Below are 18914 nucleotides of genomic sequence, written 5' to 3' on the forward strand. Positions count from 1 at the left end.
TTTAATGTAAATCACAACTCTCCAAACTCAAGAATAAAATTGTCTCCGAGTCTATTTATTTTAAAAGCTGGTGATAAAGCTTCCGTTGCAGGTCAGTAAACGCGCCGTGTTGCATTTTAGTATTCGCTGAAAATCATTTAAATGGATTTAATCAATGGTAAATCTTGTACAATGAAATAGGGAGTTTGCGTGTCTGGTTCGTTATGTTTCTCTTGAAACATAACCACTGTTTTCCTCACTCTATCCATCATCATCCCTCTCTCCCTCCCTCTCTCTCTTTGGGCGGTGTATTGTCGGGGGGGCCGTTCGGACGCGGGGGCCCCTCCTCTTCGTAATGTCTGGATAATAGCGGGTGTAAAGTGGATTTGAACTTGCAGCCAGTGCTGAGAGGTGGGCGAGGGTCCGACCAGCAGACATCTGCTCGCAACGCTGTGAGAAGCGCCGTTTCAGAGCCGCGCTGAGTTCAGGAACCTCCGGGGAATTCTGCCGGAAAAGTTTTCAAGTCAACAGCTGGACAGTTCGGACTTAATTCAAGGCTTTACGAGGTAAATGGTCATCTGATGTCAGAAACGTTAATTATGCCATGATTAACATTTCTGTTGATGCGTTTCTTTATTTAGCTGCTTGTGCTGATGTTTTCGGGTGGGCAGGAATGTTGCCACACTGATAAAGCTGAATGATAGCGCTCTCATTGATAGAAAGGAACCCTCCACACCTACACTGTTCACCTCTTGATCACTAGATATGTTTGATCATCCCAACTGTGCTTCCTGGCAGATTTGCTCCTGTCACAGCTGTAAACATCTGTACCAGTTCGTACTTTATGCATCTTTAGGATGAACTGAATGTAATATTATGTAGGTGGAATGAAGTTTTGACTGTTTTGGGGTTGGGAATATGGTTGTGTGACGTGACCTTTCTGCCTTGTATATGAATATAATGCAGTAAATCTGTTCAGTACACTTGGAGTTTTCTTCATATTATTTTGTAAATATTGGGTTATGGGTTGTCCGTGTGTCCCCAGCATTCCACAGTCTCCCACTTTTTAAGTGTAATTATTTAATTAACACTCTTAAATGTTGTTCCAAAGCAGCAACCTAAGTATGAAAGCTTGCCATGCCAACGTTGCTATATATGATGATGTTGAAGCATACTTTTCAGTTTTAACAGCTGAATAAACTAGCAGAATCTTTCGCGTCATAACTGCTTTTCAACCAATCAGGATCCACCTACCGCAAGTTGTCTGACCAATGAGAATACTTTCAGATCAAAGGAATTAAAGTGATCTTGCGTGCAAAGGCAGAAGCTGTGAAGGACATTGCATTTTAATACATGTCTACATTGTTTTTCTTCTCCAGACTGTTTTAAGATGATTTCCTACGTCCTCCCACACCTGCTGTGCCTGCTGTGTGTGTGTTCTGCTCGTCCTCAGGCAGGTGAGTAGCGACTGATGACGCCAGGCTGAGAATGTCACCCTTTCATTCCTTTTTGTCCTCTCTGACATTCATATAACAGCCGCTCACACACAGACGCACAAACACTTCCTGCATTTTTGCAGCAAGAATCAGTGTGTGGAGTCTGATTGCTGCTACGTCAGCCACTCCTCCATGGTGTCATACTAAAAAAATGTATTCCTGCGTCCAAAATTAAAGCAGAATTCATGCTTTCAAGCAACGGGATCCTCTAAGTGCTGCCCTCAACAAATGTAGTGACTGGTGCTCTTCTTCTGCAGCACCATCACAAGCAATGAGGACAGAAAAGAACTCTCCTGTCATCGGCTCTCTGGCGGACAGGGTGGTGCTGCCGTGCCACTTCTCCATGACACCCCACACGCCGTCACCCACCACCCTTGCTCCTATGTCCGGATCCCTTCACACCACCCCAGGTCTCTCAGATGAGCTGAGGGTCAAGTGGACTAAGTTGGAGGCGCAGGGGGAGAAGGTGGTGCTGGTGGCTCACAACGGGGTGGTCAAGGTGGGGCAGGAGTATGTGGGCAGGGTGTCGGTGCCCAGCCACCCGCTGTCTGTCAGGGACGCCTCTTTGATAATTGCACGGGTTAGGACGAGTGACGCGGGGCTCTACCGCTGTGAGGTCATGAACGGGATGGAAGACACTCGGGACGCCATCAGCCTCAACGTCACTGGTGAGGAAAACACACACACATGCACACAGAGTGCCAGTTCTGCACTTTTATAGGGACAATTAGCAGTTAATCTCCCAATTTTGCATACATACTCTGTGACCAGATCCACATGTGTTTGGCTGGCCTTTGTGTATTTATTAACACAAACAAGCAATTATCACATATACAGCAGCTCAGAAGTAACTCTACGTATACAGAGTCTGAGACATGCTGAGGGGGCAGATTAGGTTAGAGCCGAGCTAATGAACAGAGCGATTCAGCAGCCAACTCTCCCTCTGGATGGAGCAGAGGTCCCCAGAGAATACTGTTTTTATATGGTGGATTACCTTGATGTTCATCAGTAATGCGTTAAGTAAACGTGCTACTGTGTCCAGTCTTTAACCACAACTGTTCAGCTCATACAGACGTATTTTATGACAGCACAAAGCAACTTCCTGCTCTTCCAGCTACTTCCTGCTGAGAGGGATGCTCATAAAAAAAAAACTTGAAGTCTACTACAAAAACAAGAACACAAACAAGCCCATGTTGATAGCTAAAGGGAAGAATCTTAAACCTCTACGTTTACTACGATGAAAGGGTAAATAATGGCATAGTGCAGCCCATCACCAGGAGGCAGTCAAGCTTTACATTTGAAGATCCTGAGATTTAGTCCAACACTAGGACCTTAAATTTGTAGATTTCATGGTTCTGGTTTGAACAGTTCCCTGCTAGAGCCCTTAAACATGTACAATATGTTGATTAGAGTTTAAATAGCTCCGGGAAGTGAGTGTGAGAGTGTGTGTTCTGTGATGGCCTGGTGAGCTGTCCTGCCTGTCACTAATTGAGAGCTGACTTCAGTACCAGACTCTGATCAGGAATAACTAGTATTAAAAGAAAAATAATGAATGGATGGATAAATGATTAATGGATGAGCACATAAGCTCATTGGCTTTTTGAACAATAAAAACAGATAAATTGATCCACTTATACATTAAATGAATTTATTTGACATTGAATTGTTGGATTTGAATGCCACTAGTCACCATGTAGAGGCTGCAGAGAGCAGCCAGAGAGAAAAGCAACCAACTGAGAAACAGGATTGTCTGTTGCTCTTCTCCAGAAAAAAACCCTCCCTGTGAGTAACACACAACCCTCCATTTAACAGTCATCTATTCACATCCTCCCGCAGCCCTGCCAGGATATCCTTGCACATGAAAATCCTCCCATCCAGCAGCAGATAGAGTACCTAATGACACAGTGACAACAGTTACAGTATAGGCTGCTGAAAGAACGGACGCTTGTGCTTCTCCATACTGTAACACAATGACCTGAGTTTTTTATGCCCTGGAGATGAGCATCTAAACTAATACGGCTGTTGGATTCAGGGAGAACAGGTGTGCAGTATTTACTCCCTTCCATCAGGTCATATCAGGTAAAATGAGGGGATTCCTGTAGATTTACTCCCTTCCATCAGGTCATATCAGGTAAAATGAGGGGATTCCTGTAGATTGAGGAGTAGAATTATGCACAGCAACAATAAAAACAATTAAACTCATTGAGCTCAACCAGCCTGTCGTCATCGGTCTACGTTTACATTTAATTTTGTAATGTAATGTAATGTAAAACTTTTGTATTGAGTGTGGAACAAAAGAAACATGTAATGACACTGTAATGACCAATTCAAGGCTGATTCTGATACAATGAACCCCCTTTCCCCCCCGCAATAGTGAGGTTAAAGCATCTCATTCCCTTGTTTCTGGGTGGGTTTGAAAAGGTACGAGCCCCTGCTCTTCAAAGGTTTAGATGGACAGAGGCAGGTCCTTTTAAAATTGATATGAATCCTAATGAAATTGTAAAAGATTGTATAGCTTTTTTTCCCTTAGACATTGCTTCCCTGAGCCACCCCCTTTAATGGTGGAGGTTTATGTAGCCTCACGACCCCAGAAGTGGTGTTATCAGAAACAGATTGCCCCTGGCCTAAAACAAGGACTAAGGGCTGTTTTGCTTGACAGCTTCAGATATGACAGCATAAAGAAACATCCAGTTCCCAGACTTTAAATTGTAACTGAATGATGGTGTACTACAATCTCCATGCTTTTTCGTGGGTGTATGATGAAGTCGGAGGATCAGAGAAAACTTATCGGACTCCTCACAGTCCTTGTTTCTGTTCTTCCTCCAGGTGTGGTGTTCCACTACAGAGCAAAAGCTAGCCGATACTCTCTGGACTTTCCTGGAGCAGTGGAAGGCTGTCGCATTGCTGGTGCCACCATCGCTACGCCCGAACAGCTCAGGACTGCTTTTGAGGACGGCCTTAACCAGTGTGACGCGGGCTGGCTCGCTGACCAGTCGGTCAGGTGGGTCCCCATTTTTACTTATGCTTGGAACCCTTTTAAAATGTCTAATGATGACCTCAATGGTTATTTGTTTGCTTAGATATCCGATCACTGTGCCCCGTCTTGGATGCACCGGGGATCTATTGGGCAAACCAGGAGTGAGAACATATGGCATCCGTGATCCAACAGAGAAATACGATGTGTACTGCTATGTAGATAAACTAAAAGGTGAACACACAAGTGCAGCTGCACGCCTCCCCAAAGCTTGTGGCAGAAACTAAAAATCAGATTTTTCCCCCTCAGGTGAGGTTTTCTATCCTCCTCTCGGCGAAAAACTGACCCTGCAGCAGGCCAAGGACGAGTGCGAAAAGCACGACTCCGTGCTGGCTTCAACGGGACAGCTGTTTGCTGCTTGGAGCGAGGGGCTGAACGGCTGTGATTACAGCTGGCTCTCCGATGGCAGCGTGCGCTACCCCGTCACCATCCCCAGGCCTCAGTGTGGAGGAGGCCTGCTGGGGGTCCGCACACTCTACAAGTACGAAAACCAAACAGGATACCCAGACCCCACGGAGCGATTTGGAGTGTTCTGCTTCAAGGGTGAGACTGAAACACACATGCACACGTGCACGCCTGCGCACACACACCCCGGCACGTGGATACAGATGGATAAAAACCTCTCTGAACCCTAAATAAAACAGAAAATGGGATACTCCAAACACCTAATGGGCACAGACCAGGTAAAGAGACTAAGTGAGGTTATCTCTGCCACTGCTGTCTTAATGTGGCTATAAATACATTTGTTTTGAATGGTCAAAATAATAAAATAGGGTCCTGTTTAAATAGAGTAATAGAGTAATAATACACTTTAATGGAGTAATACCAGGCTGTGGAGAGACTCAATGGAAACAAATCTTGCCAAGTTATTGGTCTGTGAATTAAAGGAAAATCAAACTTATTCCTTTAATCACAGTGCACATGTGCTTGTTTCCACTGTAGGATGAAACAGGAAGTCAACGTTACTGAGATTCTTTGAGCGAGATTATTGGAATCTGGAGGAAAGTCAAGAATGACCCTCTTCCAAATGTCCAAATTACTGACCCAGTCTGACATGTACGACATCGCTAGACGTCATGCATTGTTGAGGTCCATAAACGCTGGGGTGTGGTGGGAAGGAAAACCAAAGGTGTCAGCTGTCTAAGAGAGCGTAGAAAAGAAAATGCCTTGTGTTTTCAGCGCTGTGTTTATGGTGGGCCACGTACTTTTATGAGGGGAAAACCCAACTCATGCATTTCAGCACAGATATAGAAGAAAGGGGACAGATCCCTAATGTTTCACAGCTGGACCCTTCCCAAACAGACAGACAGACCAGGAGAGGAGAGGAAAGAAGGGGAGTGCAGGTCTAATTCTCTTATACAGCCATAACAACTTTATTAAAAAAGCACTCCAGTTTATATAGGGTAGTCTGGGAGGTCTGAGGACACAAACAGACAACAGAGTGTTGTTTTTTACAGATTATATAAAGTGAAATAATCTCACTTTTGGTCTAAAACACGCACAGTGATGTGCCAACAAGCAGGAGAGAAGTCGATCACCAGTATATGTGGATGACATCATAACTGGGCACGGTGAAACATGCAGGAAGGGTCTCCTGTGAGGTGTGAAGGAGCAGACGTATCCCAGTTAATCCTGAAAGACTGCAGCCAGTAAACACCATCAGGACCTGCGGTGGTGGAGAACTAGGCTGGCGTCTCATTTATAACTGTTTGTCACAGAACTTTCCACAATATTTGAGGTCTACAGAAACAAACCTGACGGGGGAATGTGTATACATAAACTCTCCGACCTGTGTTTGGAGAATAAAACATTTCACTTCATATCAAATTAAACCCACTGGCCCAGATTATTATAAACGCAAAAGCTGAAAGTTTGTTATTTTATTGATGATTCTGATGTTTTCACAATTTAAATTAATCTTTTACCTTAAATCAACACAGCTGATTTTGCTAACAAGGCGATGCAATGCAGCAAGAAGCATCCAGAAATTGTGTTTCTTGACCTAATTATTTTCCATTTTTATGATAAAGATAACGAGGGACAGAATAAAATAATCTTAGAAAGGATAAAATAAAAGTCATCCATACATACCCCTGGAAGCGGGACGGGAGAACGGAGGGGAGGCAATTATGCGCTGTTTATTAAAGCATTATGTGTGTGACGTTCAAAGCCCACTGCTTATTCCCAAGACACCAACTCCATGAGCTCAGTCCTCAGACCTGCACAAAGACCTATTGTATGTTTGTCCGTGAGACTCATGCCACGTCCTCTCTCATATGCTCTATATTCCATCATAATGAGATATAAATCTCTGCGAGCATCACAGGTAATTGTGAACTAGCCACTGCAGCAGGAGCCTGATTAGTCTGTTTGGGAAAGTAAATATGTTTACAGAGCAGATAAAAGCGTTTAAAACGCTGTAAATTCTCTAAAATTTCAAACTGGCCTGTATATTTTGGTGTGTTTTTCATTGTTGTGCCATAATGATATGTTAAAAAAACAGCAGTTTACTGACTGCAAATGGACCTGACACTTTATTTTGGACAGCTGACTGCTGCGTTCCCTTTTATAGCTCTGCAATGAGCTACTGACAGTCTGATTAAGGTACAATATTATTGTCACTTTTAATGATTGTGTTTGTCACTGAAGGTTTTTTTACATTTAAAATTTAAATGGAACTTAAACAACTTAGATGACAAACATATTAAGTGATGGATCACGTGAATTTCTTTCAGGAACATGGTTCCTCTCATGTCGCTGGTCTCTTTTAAAACCTAAATTTCAATCATTCTGCCTTTATATCTTTCAGGGAGCCCGCCAGAGCTGACCCCCACGGGTCCTCCGGTGACCCCACCCGAGGGCAAGCTACCCCACAGTCCCACAATTCCTACAGCCGTAGATCCAGAAAGAGCTGAAATTCAAGCCAGAACCGCTAAACCTGTCCCACATTCACCCCAGACTGAGACACTTCCTAGCGTGGTATCTCTAACCCCCACTCCTGTGCTAGAGGTCACCATGCATGATTTTAAAGACCCCGACTCTGTGCCAGTAAAAGAGGGCATTTTGGCCCCCCTGCAACTTCCTCCTTTGCCAACCACTCGCTCAAAGCCCTCTCAGCTCGACATCTACCAGGGGGTAGAAGATGGAGGCCAGACAGGGTCAGGTCGAGGTGAGAGTAGCGGAGAGGGAGGCAGTTACAGCCCTGCAACCCCAGAACCTGGCCTTGCACCGGTGGGCGTCGAGGGGGGACAACACCCGGCCGTAGTTTTTAAAGAAGATGTCACCCCAGGAACTGGACTGATGTTTGACAAGTCACCTGCTGTTCCTACTGATGAGGAGTCAGCCAAACCGCCTTTCCACCTGATCATCGTCAACGTGAACGACCAAAACCAATCAGGTGAGTGAAGGGGCCGACACCTTACAGGTTATGTTGGTACGATGGTGGAAAGCTCTGTCGTAATCAATTTGATATTGTCATGCTTGTAACATGGATTTCCCGGAGTGTCACCGAGGCACAGCGTGCTACATGCCGTGATTTTATTGTATTTCACATCTTATATTCACCTGTACAAAGGTGGTGACAACTGATGTGGAGTTGACGACAGTCTACTACTGTCAAAGATTTGGGTCACCCATCAGCCTTCTGTTACACACCTCTGACCTCCTCTAAACCCGGACCTTCCACTTCTGTTCAGGATAAAGTATTTCTCAATCCTACACATCTGCAGTCTCACATTTGGAGCCCTTTCGGACAGATTATTTATCTTTTGGAAGGACTTTGTGCTCGTCAGGGACCGGTCGACTGTGGCTGTGTTGATATCGTTTGTTGTCTGCACAGGAAACAACTGTACCTTTGTACTCGTACGCTGACAGATTCTCTGACACAAACCCCGTGGAGTGTTTGTGGAGCCAGATGTGGAAAGTTATGTAGTCAGTCATCGCTGGTTGGCTAATTCTGTATAGCTGAGCATAATATAAACACAGGATTGTCTCCAGTGAGGGAGTAACAGAGCTGTGTGAACTCTGTCAGAGTCATTCTGATGGTCTGACTGATAAACTCATTCACTTCTGTGACTTGTTTAATGTGCTTGATGTTCAGTTTAAAGAAGAAAAAGAACAGAGAACCAAATTGCTTGACTACTACACACCATCTACACTCAAGAGAACACCCAAAACTACCATATCTAACAACTTCTCCAACCATTATCTCTCTTTGGCCACTTTAATCTGCAGTATTTCCACCCGGGGTAGATTGTTGAATCGTAGTATGTGGCACTGACCCAGGGGACCATTGAGCCAGAACACGTGTCTAAACTCACAACTTTTAGTAGTGTAAAATTTGCGCTACAAATCTTGAGCAGCTTTGATCAAACTTTGGATTCATACCGATTTAACTACACTTCCACAGCAGGAAGGTTGGACCATAAACCTTTGACTCTTGTTCAGCTGTTGCTCTTTGTTACAGCATTACAAGGAATCCATCCTGCAGCAGAGTTCGCTTCATGTCCGCTGGTCTCGACAGCCACAACTTTAACAACTGTAATCTATCAGTGACATCAGAACTGTTGGAGAAGATGCAGCTTGCACAACACATTCATTCACCCATCTTCCCTCAAAATGACTAATGTTAAATGTTCTTAAATTACTCTTGTCTCTCTCAACCACATCATGAAAGCCAGTGGACTGTAATCTGTTGGGAACCTTTAGCTGTTCATTGGTGGAACCAACCCTCCAGCGGGAGAACGTGCCCTCCAAGGCTACATCCAGGAATGATGACAAGCACCAACCTTTGACACCATGATGTTATTTCTCTCATTTCAAAATCTTAAAAGTTCCTGTATTGTACAACAGGCTGGTCCCGGGAGGCACGGGGGAGGCCTTGTTCCCCATTTGCCTCAGCCCCTAAATCACAGAGGCCCATGTGAATGGGAGGGTTGGTGCAGGGGGCCGCTCACATACTGCACAAATTAGTGCGCTTGTGTGTAGCCAAGTGGTGCCATCTTCCAGAAAGCTTGTTTATTATTGAGGTGCTGAAGGCATATTCTGTTGCATCGGCAATACATCAACACATAAAGGAGGCTCTGGCCCGCAACACATAAAGGAGGCCCGCCAACTCTCTCTTTCCACATTGAGAAAATCGGAACAGTGAAGGATTGAGTGATTTCCTGAGTGGTTGTGGGTTGCACAGATGACATGTTGCGGTGAGGTTAAGTGGATGTGTCCAGTTTAGAGAGGAGCTCTTGATCCAGTCTTGGCGTTTGCCTCATGTTTGTGTATGAAAGCATGACAGTTTTGTGTGTTTTGACTCCCTTTCCCATGATACAGCTTCCATGTGCACCATAAAATCTTAATGAAGAAACACAGGAGTGCATTGTTTGCTAGCAGCCTCTGGCACCAACTGACCTTAATCATAAGTTAACTACCCAGCTATACACTGTGGCTTGTTTGGCTTGTGTTAATAAACAATAGAAAGGGGCTGCTCTGAGATATTGAAATACAACAACTGAAACTCTGAACCAACAAAGAAGTTTTTTTATGGCTCAGAATCAAACCTTAGTGCATTTTTGGTGCAGGCCATAATGTGTCTGTTGTATTCACAAATCCAATCAAAACAAAAGCTAACAGTTGTCAGATAGGATCCTTCATATTTGCTTTTAGTGTAAAGATGAACAACTAACCGAACCAATCTTTAGTTTCACACAAAAGAAGGGATGTCGTGGAACCATCAGCAGCCCCCAAGAAGAACCACAGGTTCTAAGAAACTTACTGTTTTTACTATTTTTTTAAATATCGGTTTTGGCCACCAATTAGACCCTCCTTTGGTTTAATAACAGATTAGTATCAGTGATGTGAGGACCCATTAAAATCACCGTTTCCCACCGCACTGAGTGTGTCTATTTCTTGTTTGTCTGTAGTTGACCATATCCTGGATATCCTCAACCAGCCATTTGGAGGAATCTCCGGCTCCCAGTCGCACGTTCCCCAGATCACTGACCTTTCCCAGGTGACCAGTGAAACTGTTCAGGGCGGTGGAGACGTCGATCAGGTTGAGTCTGCTGCGGTCAACCTGGCTCCAACTGTGACTTTTGTCAATGGGAAACACGAGGTACCCTATAGCTGCTTATCGTGCCAATATATTATTCCCTTGCACTCAAAATATTATTTTATCCCGAGATCACATCATTTTCGTTTATAGCAGGTCTCAAGTGTTATATCGCTATTATAAAGTTCAACATGCCGGCTATTATTTGTAGGTATTATTGTCCATTTTAGTGTTAACATTGAAATATCTTAGAAAAAGACTGTGTTTTATGGTTTGGGGTATGATTTTGTCCTAATTAATTAAATGAATACTGATAATAATAAAACCCAAACACCAAATTTTTCCAATGCCTTATCAACTATATGCTCTATCAACCGTCTGTTGTCTTGTTATTCAGGTGACCTTTGAACCAGTCCTGCCAGAAGAAGCCAGAGGGGATCAGTTTGAGACCGCTACTCCTGCTCACTTTGGTGAGGTGGACGGGCAGGAGGAGCTGATCGTGACCCCCTTTGATTACACTGCAGTAGAAATCCATACTGATGGGACCCCTACACAAGAACCGAGTGATGTAGTCACTCATCTTCCAGTCCCATTCCCGGATGTTGATATAGCCCCAGGAACTGATGCCACCTTGATCCCTGATGTATTTACTAAGGAAGATGGACTGAAAACTTCAGAGCCTGATGATGAGACACCAATGGGAACCACCACCGTTATCCCTCACACACCCTCTGTCTCATCACCAGCAATCACCGCGGCGCCAGGCTCCAACTTCCAAGGTACTCCAGATCCTGGCAGGGATGGAGTTTCCACCTGTGGTGACAAGGAAGGCTCCTCAAGCTGCGGCAGTGATGACGAAACCGGTGTCACGCCAGAGGGCTCGGCTGCTGATGCCCCGCCCACTCAAGCAGCAGACACTCAGTCCAGTGTCAGAACAGATGAGACCGAAATCGGCGGAACAGAACTTCCCACTGTTGTCCCAGACACACGGCCACAGGAAACCACCAGCCGGCCACAGACAGACAACGAAGGCTCCGCCTCCGGAGAAGAGGAGGCCTCGGGGCTAGAGGAACCCGCTGAGACGCCCAGATTTACCAGTCCCCTGCCACCGCTATATTCCACGCTTTACTCCCAGCAGCCTTCCCTTGCAGCAGGTGCAGAGGTTACAGAGGTACCTGTCGTTTTACCACATGTTGACACGGTCACAGAAGCAGGCTCAGGTGTGGAACAGCTGTCCGGACAGGAGGAGGTTTCTGGGGAAAAGGGTGGTCCGACTGACCTTCCCAGAGAGGTTCGCGTTACTCTTTCACCAGATGTGGTAGCTGTGACCTCAGAATCCAGCACTAGAGAGTATCCCACTCAGTCCTCATTTGTTTCTCCTGGTGATAAACAACACACTTTAAAGGAGCATGCACCCACAACCGCACCACCCAGTCAGCCTTACAGCCTCCAGACGGACCATTCGACCACAACCTTGAAACCACATTCAAGCCAGACGACACCTCCCTACTCAGGTCACGGCGGTGACGCTGTCCCTCAGGAGGCTCTCATTTCAGAGTCTACTGCCACACCTCCTTCAGAAGGTCACGTGGACAAAGGGATTCTCCCTCAACTACTGGAGTCACAAACTGAGATACCACAAGAGACGGCCGCCACAGAGCAACCAGAGAGCAACACTGACGTCTCTTTGGAGGCCAGCACTGTGAATATCAAAGGTGTTAGAACGTAACAGTCTCCCAATTTCCCCAGTTTTAACGATTCTTTAATGTGGTTGTCACTAATCTATCTTGAACACTTTGTCCGTGTAGATCTCTTGCCTTGTTCAACCAGCGTGTGTCAGAACGGCGGATCCTGCTACAACAACGGACTACAAGACGTCTGTAGGTGTGCGCCTGGATACACTGGGCAACACTGTGAAACAGGTACACACACACACACACAGTCACACACACACACACACACACACACACACACACACACACACACACACACACATATGCACAGAACCACAGTCCACCAGATATGGATGATGTGGAATCACTGCAGACCGTGTCCTGTTTGTGCAGAGGTCGATGAATGCCAGCCTAACCCCTGTCTGAATGGGGCCACCTGTCTGGATGGACCCGTTTCGTTCACCTGCGTCTGTCTGCCGAGCTACACCGGAGAGCTGTGCGAGAAAGGTCAGCTGAGAGTAATGGCCAACGTTTAAAACAAATATATGTCACAGTGTCCCAATTTAAGTACAGCTGTAATTACTATTAGTTTGAATTATAGATGATGTGTGAGGGTTTATGACATATACAGAAGCACACACACACACACACACTCGCACACACATGCACACGCGCACACAGGTGGACATGGTCTTTACCCATGACAGAATTTGGTTCTCAGCTGCCTTCAAGTGCTGGGTGTTGGCTCTTCAGCAGATTAGTTCCAGCCTCTTCGCGTCCAATACCTCTGCCATTACTCAGCAACGAATCGAGGCTTAGCAGACTCCCAGGATTAGCATTTTCTACGAAATGTCCGAGAAGTCTCCCTAAAACGCTCTGCACAGAAGAGAGGACTGTTCCATTAACCAAATAACAATGTAGAGACAGGTTTCCATTCAGCTGCTTTTTAAGATGTTATTGTTAGTCCTAATGCTGAACTACTGGCTCATTTAGCAGCTGCTGCCTCTCACCTTAGATCCTTTGCTAACATTCAACAGTTGGTTTCTTTAATATTGCTTGTTCAAATTTGATTTAATGTAGATTTCTTTCATTTTTAAGCTTAGCAACAAATATGGCTTATTTCAAAGGTTCACAGCAGGGCAAAGATGATACAATTCAATAGCATGGATGAGAGGTGCTTGTATAAATGTGTAACATTCAGATTAAAAATTACTTTATTTTGGAGCAGATGAATCATTGTTGTGCTTTTCTCCCCCGACACGATCAATTCTTGGTAGAAGGCTGTGTGAAAAGTGGAAGCCCCCAGACCAAATTCCCAGTCTGCAGGGTGTTTCCATATATGTGAGATATACAGTAATGCAGCGTGTGCAACATCATGTAGAACAACTGTCAGGCGGTTGTAATTCATCCCTGCGGACATCTCTTCGCTCTCTGCCAGTGGAAAGATGCAAAACAGATAACTCTTGTGTTTTGCTCTGAGGTTTTTTGCAGCTGTGTGGCATTGAATGGGTTGTAAACAGCCAGCCTACTGCTAAATGCTGTATCAGTCATCTGGGTAATGCAGTGTTTTCAGGCTGGACGTCTGCCCTCAATTGATTCTGTACTTTTATAAGTACCAGAATTACAGTCATGAATGGAAGCTCTGATCTCATAAGTGAGCCCAGAGGTCTCACCTGACCCTCCTGGCTGTGTCATGAATTCATTAAGACGAGACTCGGCGAGGATGGTCGGCGGCCTGAAGGCTCGGCAAGCAATTTTCCATCTTGAATTAATTGGCATGTGCATTATTGTGACGCCACTGATACAAAACACCCATTGTTACACTGAGCCTAAAAAAGGAGAGGGTTGATTGCATGACATAAAGGTCGTTGTGCATCAAAACTCGATGTCCCTGTTGCGCGTTAGCTCGCTGTGTTACAGCCGGACCTGCAGAGAGCTGGAGAGCAGTGAGGGTAATGAAGTCCAACTGTGCGACACTGAGCTCATTCAGCAAGGGGCCTTTATTTCCCCGCCGAACCCCGGCTTTCTGTCTGTCTTTGGTTTGAACGAGCCAGTTCGGGGGAATAAACAAATCAAAGTTGTTGTGCACCAACAATAAGTTCATTGTTACAACGGCAGGAGCCAATAACTGGCTGTGGGCAACATGATGTATACACTCAGCATAAAAAATACGCGTTGTGAAATATGTTCCTGTCTGAATTACACTTTGATGAGCTGCATCACAGAGCCTCATTCATGCAACGTCGTGTTGAAAAACCCAAACTGGAACCTCTGCGATTCTCGCCTCTTTTCAGACACGGAGGTTTGCGGATTCGGTTGGGAGAAGTTTCAGTCTCACTGCTATAAGTACATGACACACCAGCGCACGTGGGACGCTGCAGAGAGGGAATGTCGGCTGCAGGGTGGCCACCTGACCAGCATCCTGTCCCAGGAGGAGCAGGAGTTTGTGAACCGTAAGTTGTGATGAGGTGTTTGAGGCCGAACTGTTCTGGCATAGCGTGCGAAGCAGAGTTGCCTTTTTTCCTTTCATTTGTTGTTTTTGAAGCTGTAAAAATGTCTTTTAAACATAAAGCCCCTTTCCCACCAATATTCCCAGGAAATTGTATTACCAGGAAGCTAAAAACCAAAAAAAAGCTCCTGGATCTTCTCATGCATCCCTTCTTGTAGCTTCTGTCCATCTGGCTCCAACTTCCAAATGATTAAAACACAAATGAAGTGAAGCTTGGAGAAACTAAATAAAAGCTTTTGCAGCCAGCTTAAACATGGCGGGTGTAGGGAAGTGCAGGTCACTGTAAGTGTATCCACCAATCAGACCCACTCAAGAGAAGTTCTGAGATGAAAACATGTTGATAAGTAAAGATCAGTTCCTGTAGCTCACTGCACAGGGCTGTTACAGTTCACAGTGCATTGCATCATGTTCTTCAGGAAAAAAAAAAATCCCTGCGCACATCTGTTTTTAAAGATGTGTGCAGGGATCCTAGAGTTCTAGCAGCTTCCTGTAATAACTGTATTGTGTATTACCAAAAACACTGACAAAAACAGTTTATGAAAATAGGGGAAAAGGGATTTTAAAAATGTAAGGAAGAGGGTTTTTTGCAGATGACTGTGACGATACAAAATAACAATAACTGAAAAAAAATCCCTTATTGATCAAGTAATTATGCTTGATTCAGACACACTTTGCGCTACACTTTTGAAATTTGGAGCGCAAACGCCTCCAACGAGAGGATCTATGAATTGCATCTATGGATTCCTGCATCTGCCCTTTATTCACACCCGCACCCAATTTTAATGAGCTCCTCCTCCACCTATTCCCTGTCCATTCAATGCGTGTCAGTTGACAAAAAAGAGAATTTACAGCTGTAAATTCACCCTATTGGTTACGTTCTCTCAGTGAACATTTATAATGTTCCAATATTAAAACGTGTGCAAAATCAAATTTTCTTTTATACATTATTATACAAATCTTTATCTTTCACTCGCCCTTTTCAGACGTAAAGCCTCATTTTTACATCATTATTTTTCTTCCTGCCATTGATAAAACCCCCATTTAAAGCGATTCTGCTCATAAAAAGTCGCTTCTAGCTGTTTTAAAGGTCAGTGCAGTTTAACAAACCAGCGTGTTTGGATAGCATCCAGTCTCTAATCTACCCCAGTGGAAAGCGATGGTGAGATCAAACAAAGCCTTTTAAACAGAGAGTTTCCATGGATGGCCAGAGCTGAGAGCCTCACACACACGCCGTCTCTCCGTTTACGGGCTCTGCTGCCCACTGAGACAAAACGGACTTGTTCCATTCACCAAAGCGCCGTGCGTGTTTTCCCTGCTCTCCTGATGCCCCTTAACCACCCTCAGACCTTCCTCAGCAACATTCTCAGATGGGGTTTGTGTCTGCAGGTCTGGGCAGTGATTACCAGTGGATCGGCCTCAACGACAGGATGTTTGAGAGGGACTTCAGGTGGACGGACGGCAGCCCGATGGTGAGACACGTGTATCAGGCACATTGTGTCATGAAAACATCAATTAGCTAAGCTCAAGGTGTTGCCTGAATCATCCAGGTTATATCTCAATTAATACAATGAAGTCTAACGCTGATTAGAAGTGCTATTCAGAGATGTGTAACCATGGCAACAGTATGCATTTATTCTTAAAAATCATTAGTCCAATTATGTTTGGACTAGAACCGTAGCATTTGTGCTTATTGTCATCTCATTTCTTATTACTGTCACCGCTACATTGATTTACACCTCCCACTAAATGTATGCATTTAGCAACACTGTACCAGCGTCCAGAGCCAGAAATGACATTTTTAAACGCATTCCAAAAAAAAAAAAGGATCTGGCATCCTTCACTAAGGCTTTAGGATCATCAGTCGCTGTGAACTAGTGTCCCCCTCGTGACACATTTCTGCTGTGATGCAGCTCCAGTCCTGCAAACGCGCCGCTGCGTCTGTTTCTCAGACGCGATGACACTTTCTCACACATACAGCGCGCCTGCTGGGAGCGATCAGCTGTTGAAGCATGTGAACGCAGTTATGCGGCGAGAGGCCGATGCATGCCAGAAATCTGATCCTGGGGAGAGACTGCTGATGTCATGTGTTATCTTTCAGAGTAGAGGCACACCCTTACTGGGGTGAGCTGTGCCTCATGTTTTGTGCACATTATCGTGGATGCACTGAAAAATGAATGTTTTAGTCTGCTTCCTGCTGTCTTGTTTTAAAACAAACTGAAGCATCTTGTTTGTGGGTTTCCTGAGAGTTTGTTTACCACGTGGTGTCACAGTAGCACCACCCTCTGGCGATCATGGGAACTGCCGCTTGAGCTGAGCTTTGAAAAGAAATAATTTTCTGATCAAAAACTCTCTCACTTGTCAAGACAGCTGTGTTGCTGCAGCTGTAGCCTGATTTTAATAACTCTGGATCAACATCTGAGCACCCAAGCATGAAATGAAAACATGTTCTTCCACAGCAATTTGACAACTGGAGGCCAAACCAGCCAGACAGTTTCTTCCAGTCTGGAGAGGATTGCGTGGTGATGATCTGGCATGAAGGAGGACAGTGGAACGACGTGCCCTGCAACTATCTCCTGAAATTCACCTGTAAAAAGGGAACAGGTATGCAGACGTTGGAATTGCACATTCAGAACCTCAAACTAGGTCCGCACAGAACAAAAACGCCTCTCCGAGGAACCTTGTCATGTCGCTGACATTAACTCAGTGTCACATCATTTGAGATATCTCTACTGAGGCTGGGAGTTAAATACGAACCAAATGTCTGGGGGAGGGGTACTCAAAACACGTGCATCTACAGCCTTTTTGCATTATGGGATTTGTACGATCCAGCGTTGTGACCCGTCCTAAAGCCCAAAAGGAAGGATGCATTCCTGAATTATTTGTCACATCTTCCCCAAGTGTAACAGACACTGAAGTACTGCACTCAAACATGGGGTTTGTGATACACTGTGTATCTGCATACACTGTGTATCTGCGTACAGCAAGGCTGACTCTCTTTTAGCTAAATCTTCAAACAAACATTATATTAACACAACACTCAAACGTCTCTCTTCCGTCAGTGTCCTGTGGGCAGCCCCCTGTGGTGAAGGATGCTCGTCTGTCTGGGGCCATCAAGCCCCGCTATGAGGTCAACTCCCTTCTCCGCTACCACTGCAAACAGGGTTTGATTCAGAGACACCCCCCCACCATACGTTGCCGCGGCAACGGCCAATGGGACTTTCCCAGAGTTACGTGCGCAAGCCGTGAGTACTCGTGCTTTTAGTTTTTTAATTAAAAAGCTGCACATCAGGTGACTGTCGCCCATCCTGCGCCCTCAGCTCTGACCTACCACAAGTCACTCACCCTGCGGCGCCGCAACAACCAGAACGCCGACCAACAAAACTGGCGTTTCAACCATCACGTCCACCGTCACTTCAGGAGTAACCAGGAGTCCGGAGAGAGGCAGGAGCAAATGTACGACATGGACATGATGGAGCCTTTCCAGGACGCGGAGCAGGAGCTGCAGAGGGAGAAGAGGCATCAGAAGGTCCTGAAGAGCCGCGAGCAGGAGGAGACACACTGACTGGCTTTTAGGTTTGGAAATCATCTTCAAAGACAAGGCAGATCAGCTGGTCCAGAGGCATGGAGAGACAGGAAGACGTTTACAAACGGCTCCCAAACCAGAGGCCAGTTTCACCAGCACAGCAACCCTTCAGGACCTGGACCAGAACACGAGTGAGAGTTCACTTTCAGTCGTAGCTCACCAATCTTATTAAGTCTAAATGTGCTTAGCAGGAATAAAAGAAGATGTTTTACTGTGATAGATTTCCCAGCACAGCGTGCTGGGTTCAATTCAAAGGATTCTTTTGTTGTTTTGTTGTTGAACGGTCCTTATTTTTCATCCGTGGCGACGTCATATTTGCGAAACAATTGAGCGTAATAACCGGAGACGCCACCTCGTATTCGTGGTTGCTGGTTTAAAGACTGAACTGACTCGCTGTGGTTCTCTCAGTATTATCATAATATTTGTTCACCCTCAACGCAAACGACCATTTCACTACCAAAACATTGTTTCGTCGGCAATATCTGTTTTTCCAAGAGCTCAGCCAGTCAAGTTTAGACCAATGCTGTAGAGGGACTAAAGGGAAACCCTGACAGGCAAGTGATAACAGGTCAGAAAAAGGTTTTGTTGTCTTTCCGT

General features: G+C 45.2%; 1 protein-coding gene across 1 annotated transcript; it reads left to right on the forward strand.

Moving 5' to 3' along the window:
- Nucleotides 1–308: 308 nt before the first annotated feature.
- vcanb (versican b) lies at nucleotides 309–18914 on the forward strand. Its single transcript, XM_011604855.2, has 16 exons — nucleotides 309–545; nucleotides 1359–1436; nucleotides 1733–2143; nucleotides 4302–4476; nucleotides 4556–4683; nucleotides 4759–5052; nucleotides 7319–7906; nucleotides 10425–10615; nucleotides 10950–12267; nucleotides 12361–12474; nucleotides 12619–12732; nucleotides 14520–14678; nucleotides 16121–16203; nucleotides 17191–17335; nucleotides 17794–17976; nucleotides 18052–18914. The coding sequence occupies exons 2-16, from the start codon at nucleotides 1370–1372 to the stop codon at nucleotides 18294–18296; spliced, it is 4215 nt and encodes a 1404-aa protein (XP_011603157.2). The 5' UTR covers nucleotides 309–545; nucleotides 1359–1369; the 3' UTR covers nucleotides 18297–18914.

Source organism: Takifugu rubripes, chromosome 6 (genome assembly GCF_901000725.2).
Source record: "Takifugu rubripes chromosome 6, fTakRub1.2, whole genome shotgun sequence".
Lineage (NCBI taxonomy): Eukaryota > Metazoa > Chordata > Actinopteri > Tetraodontiformes > Tetraodontidae > Takifugu > Takifugu rubripes.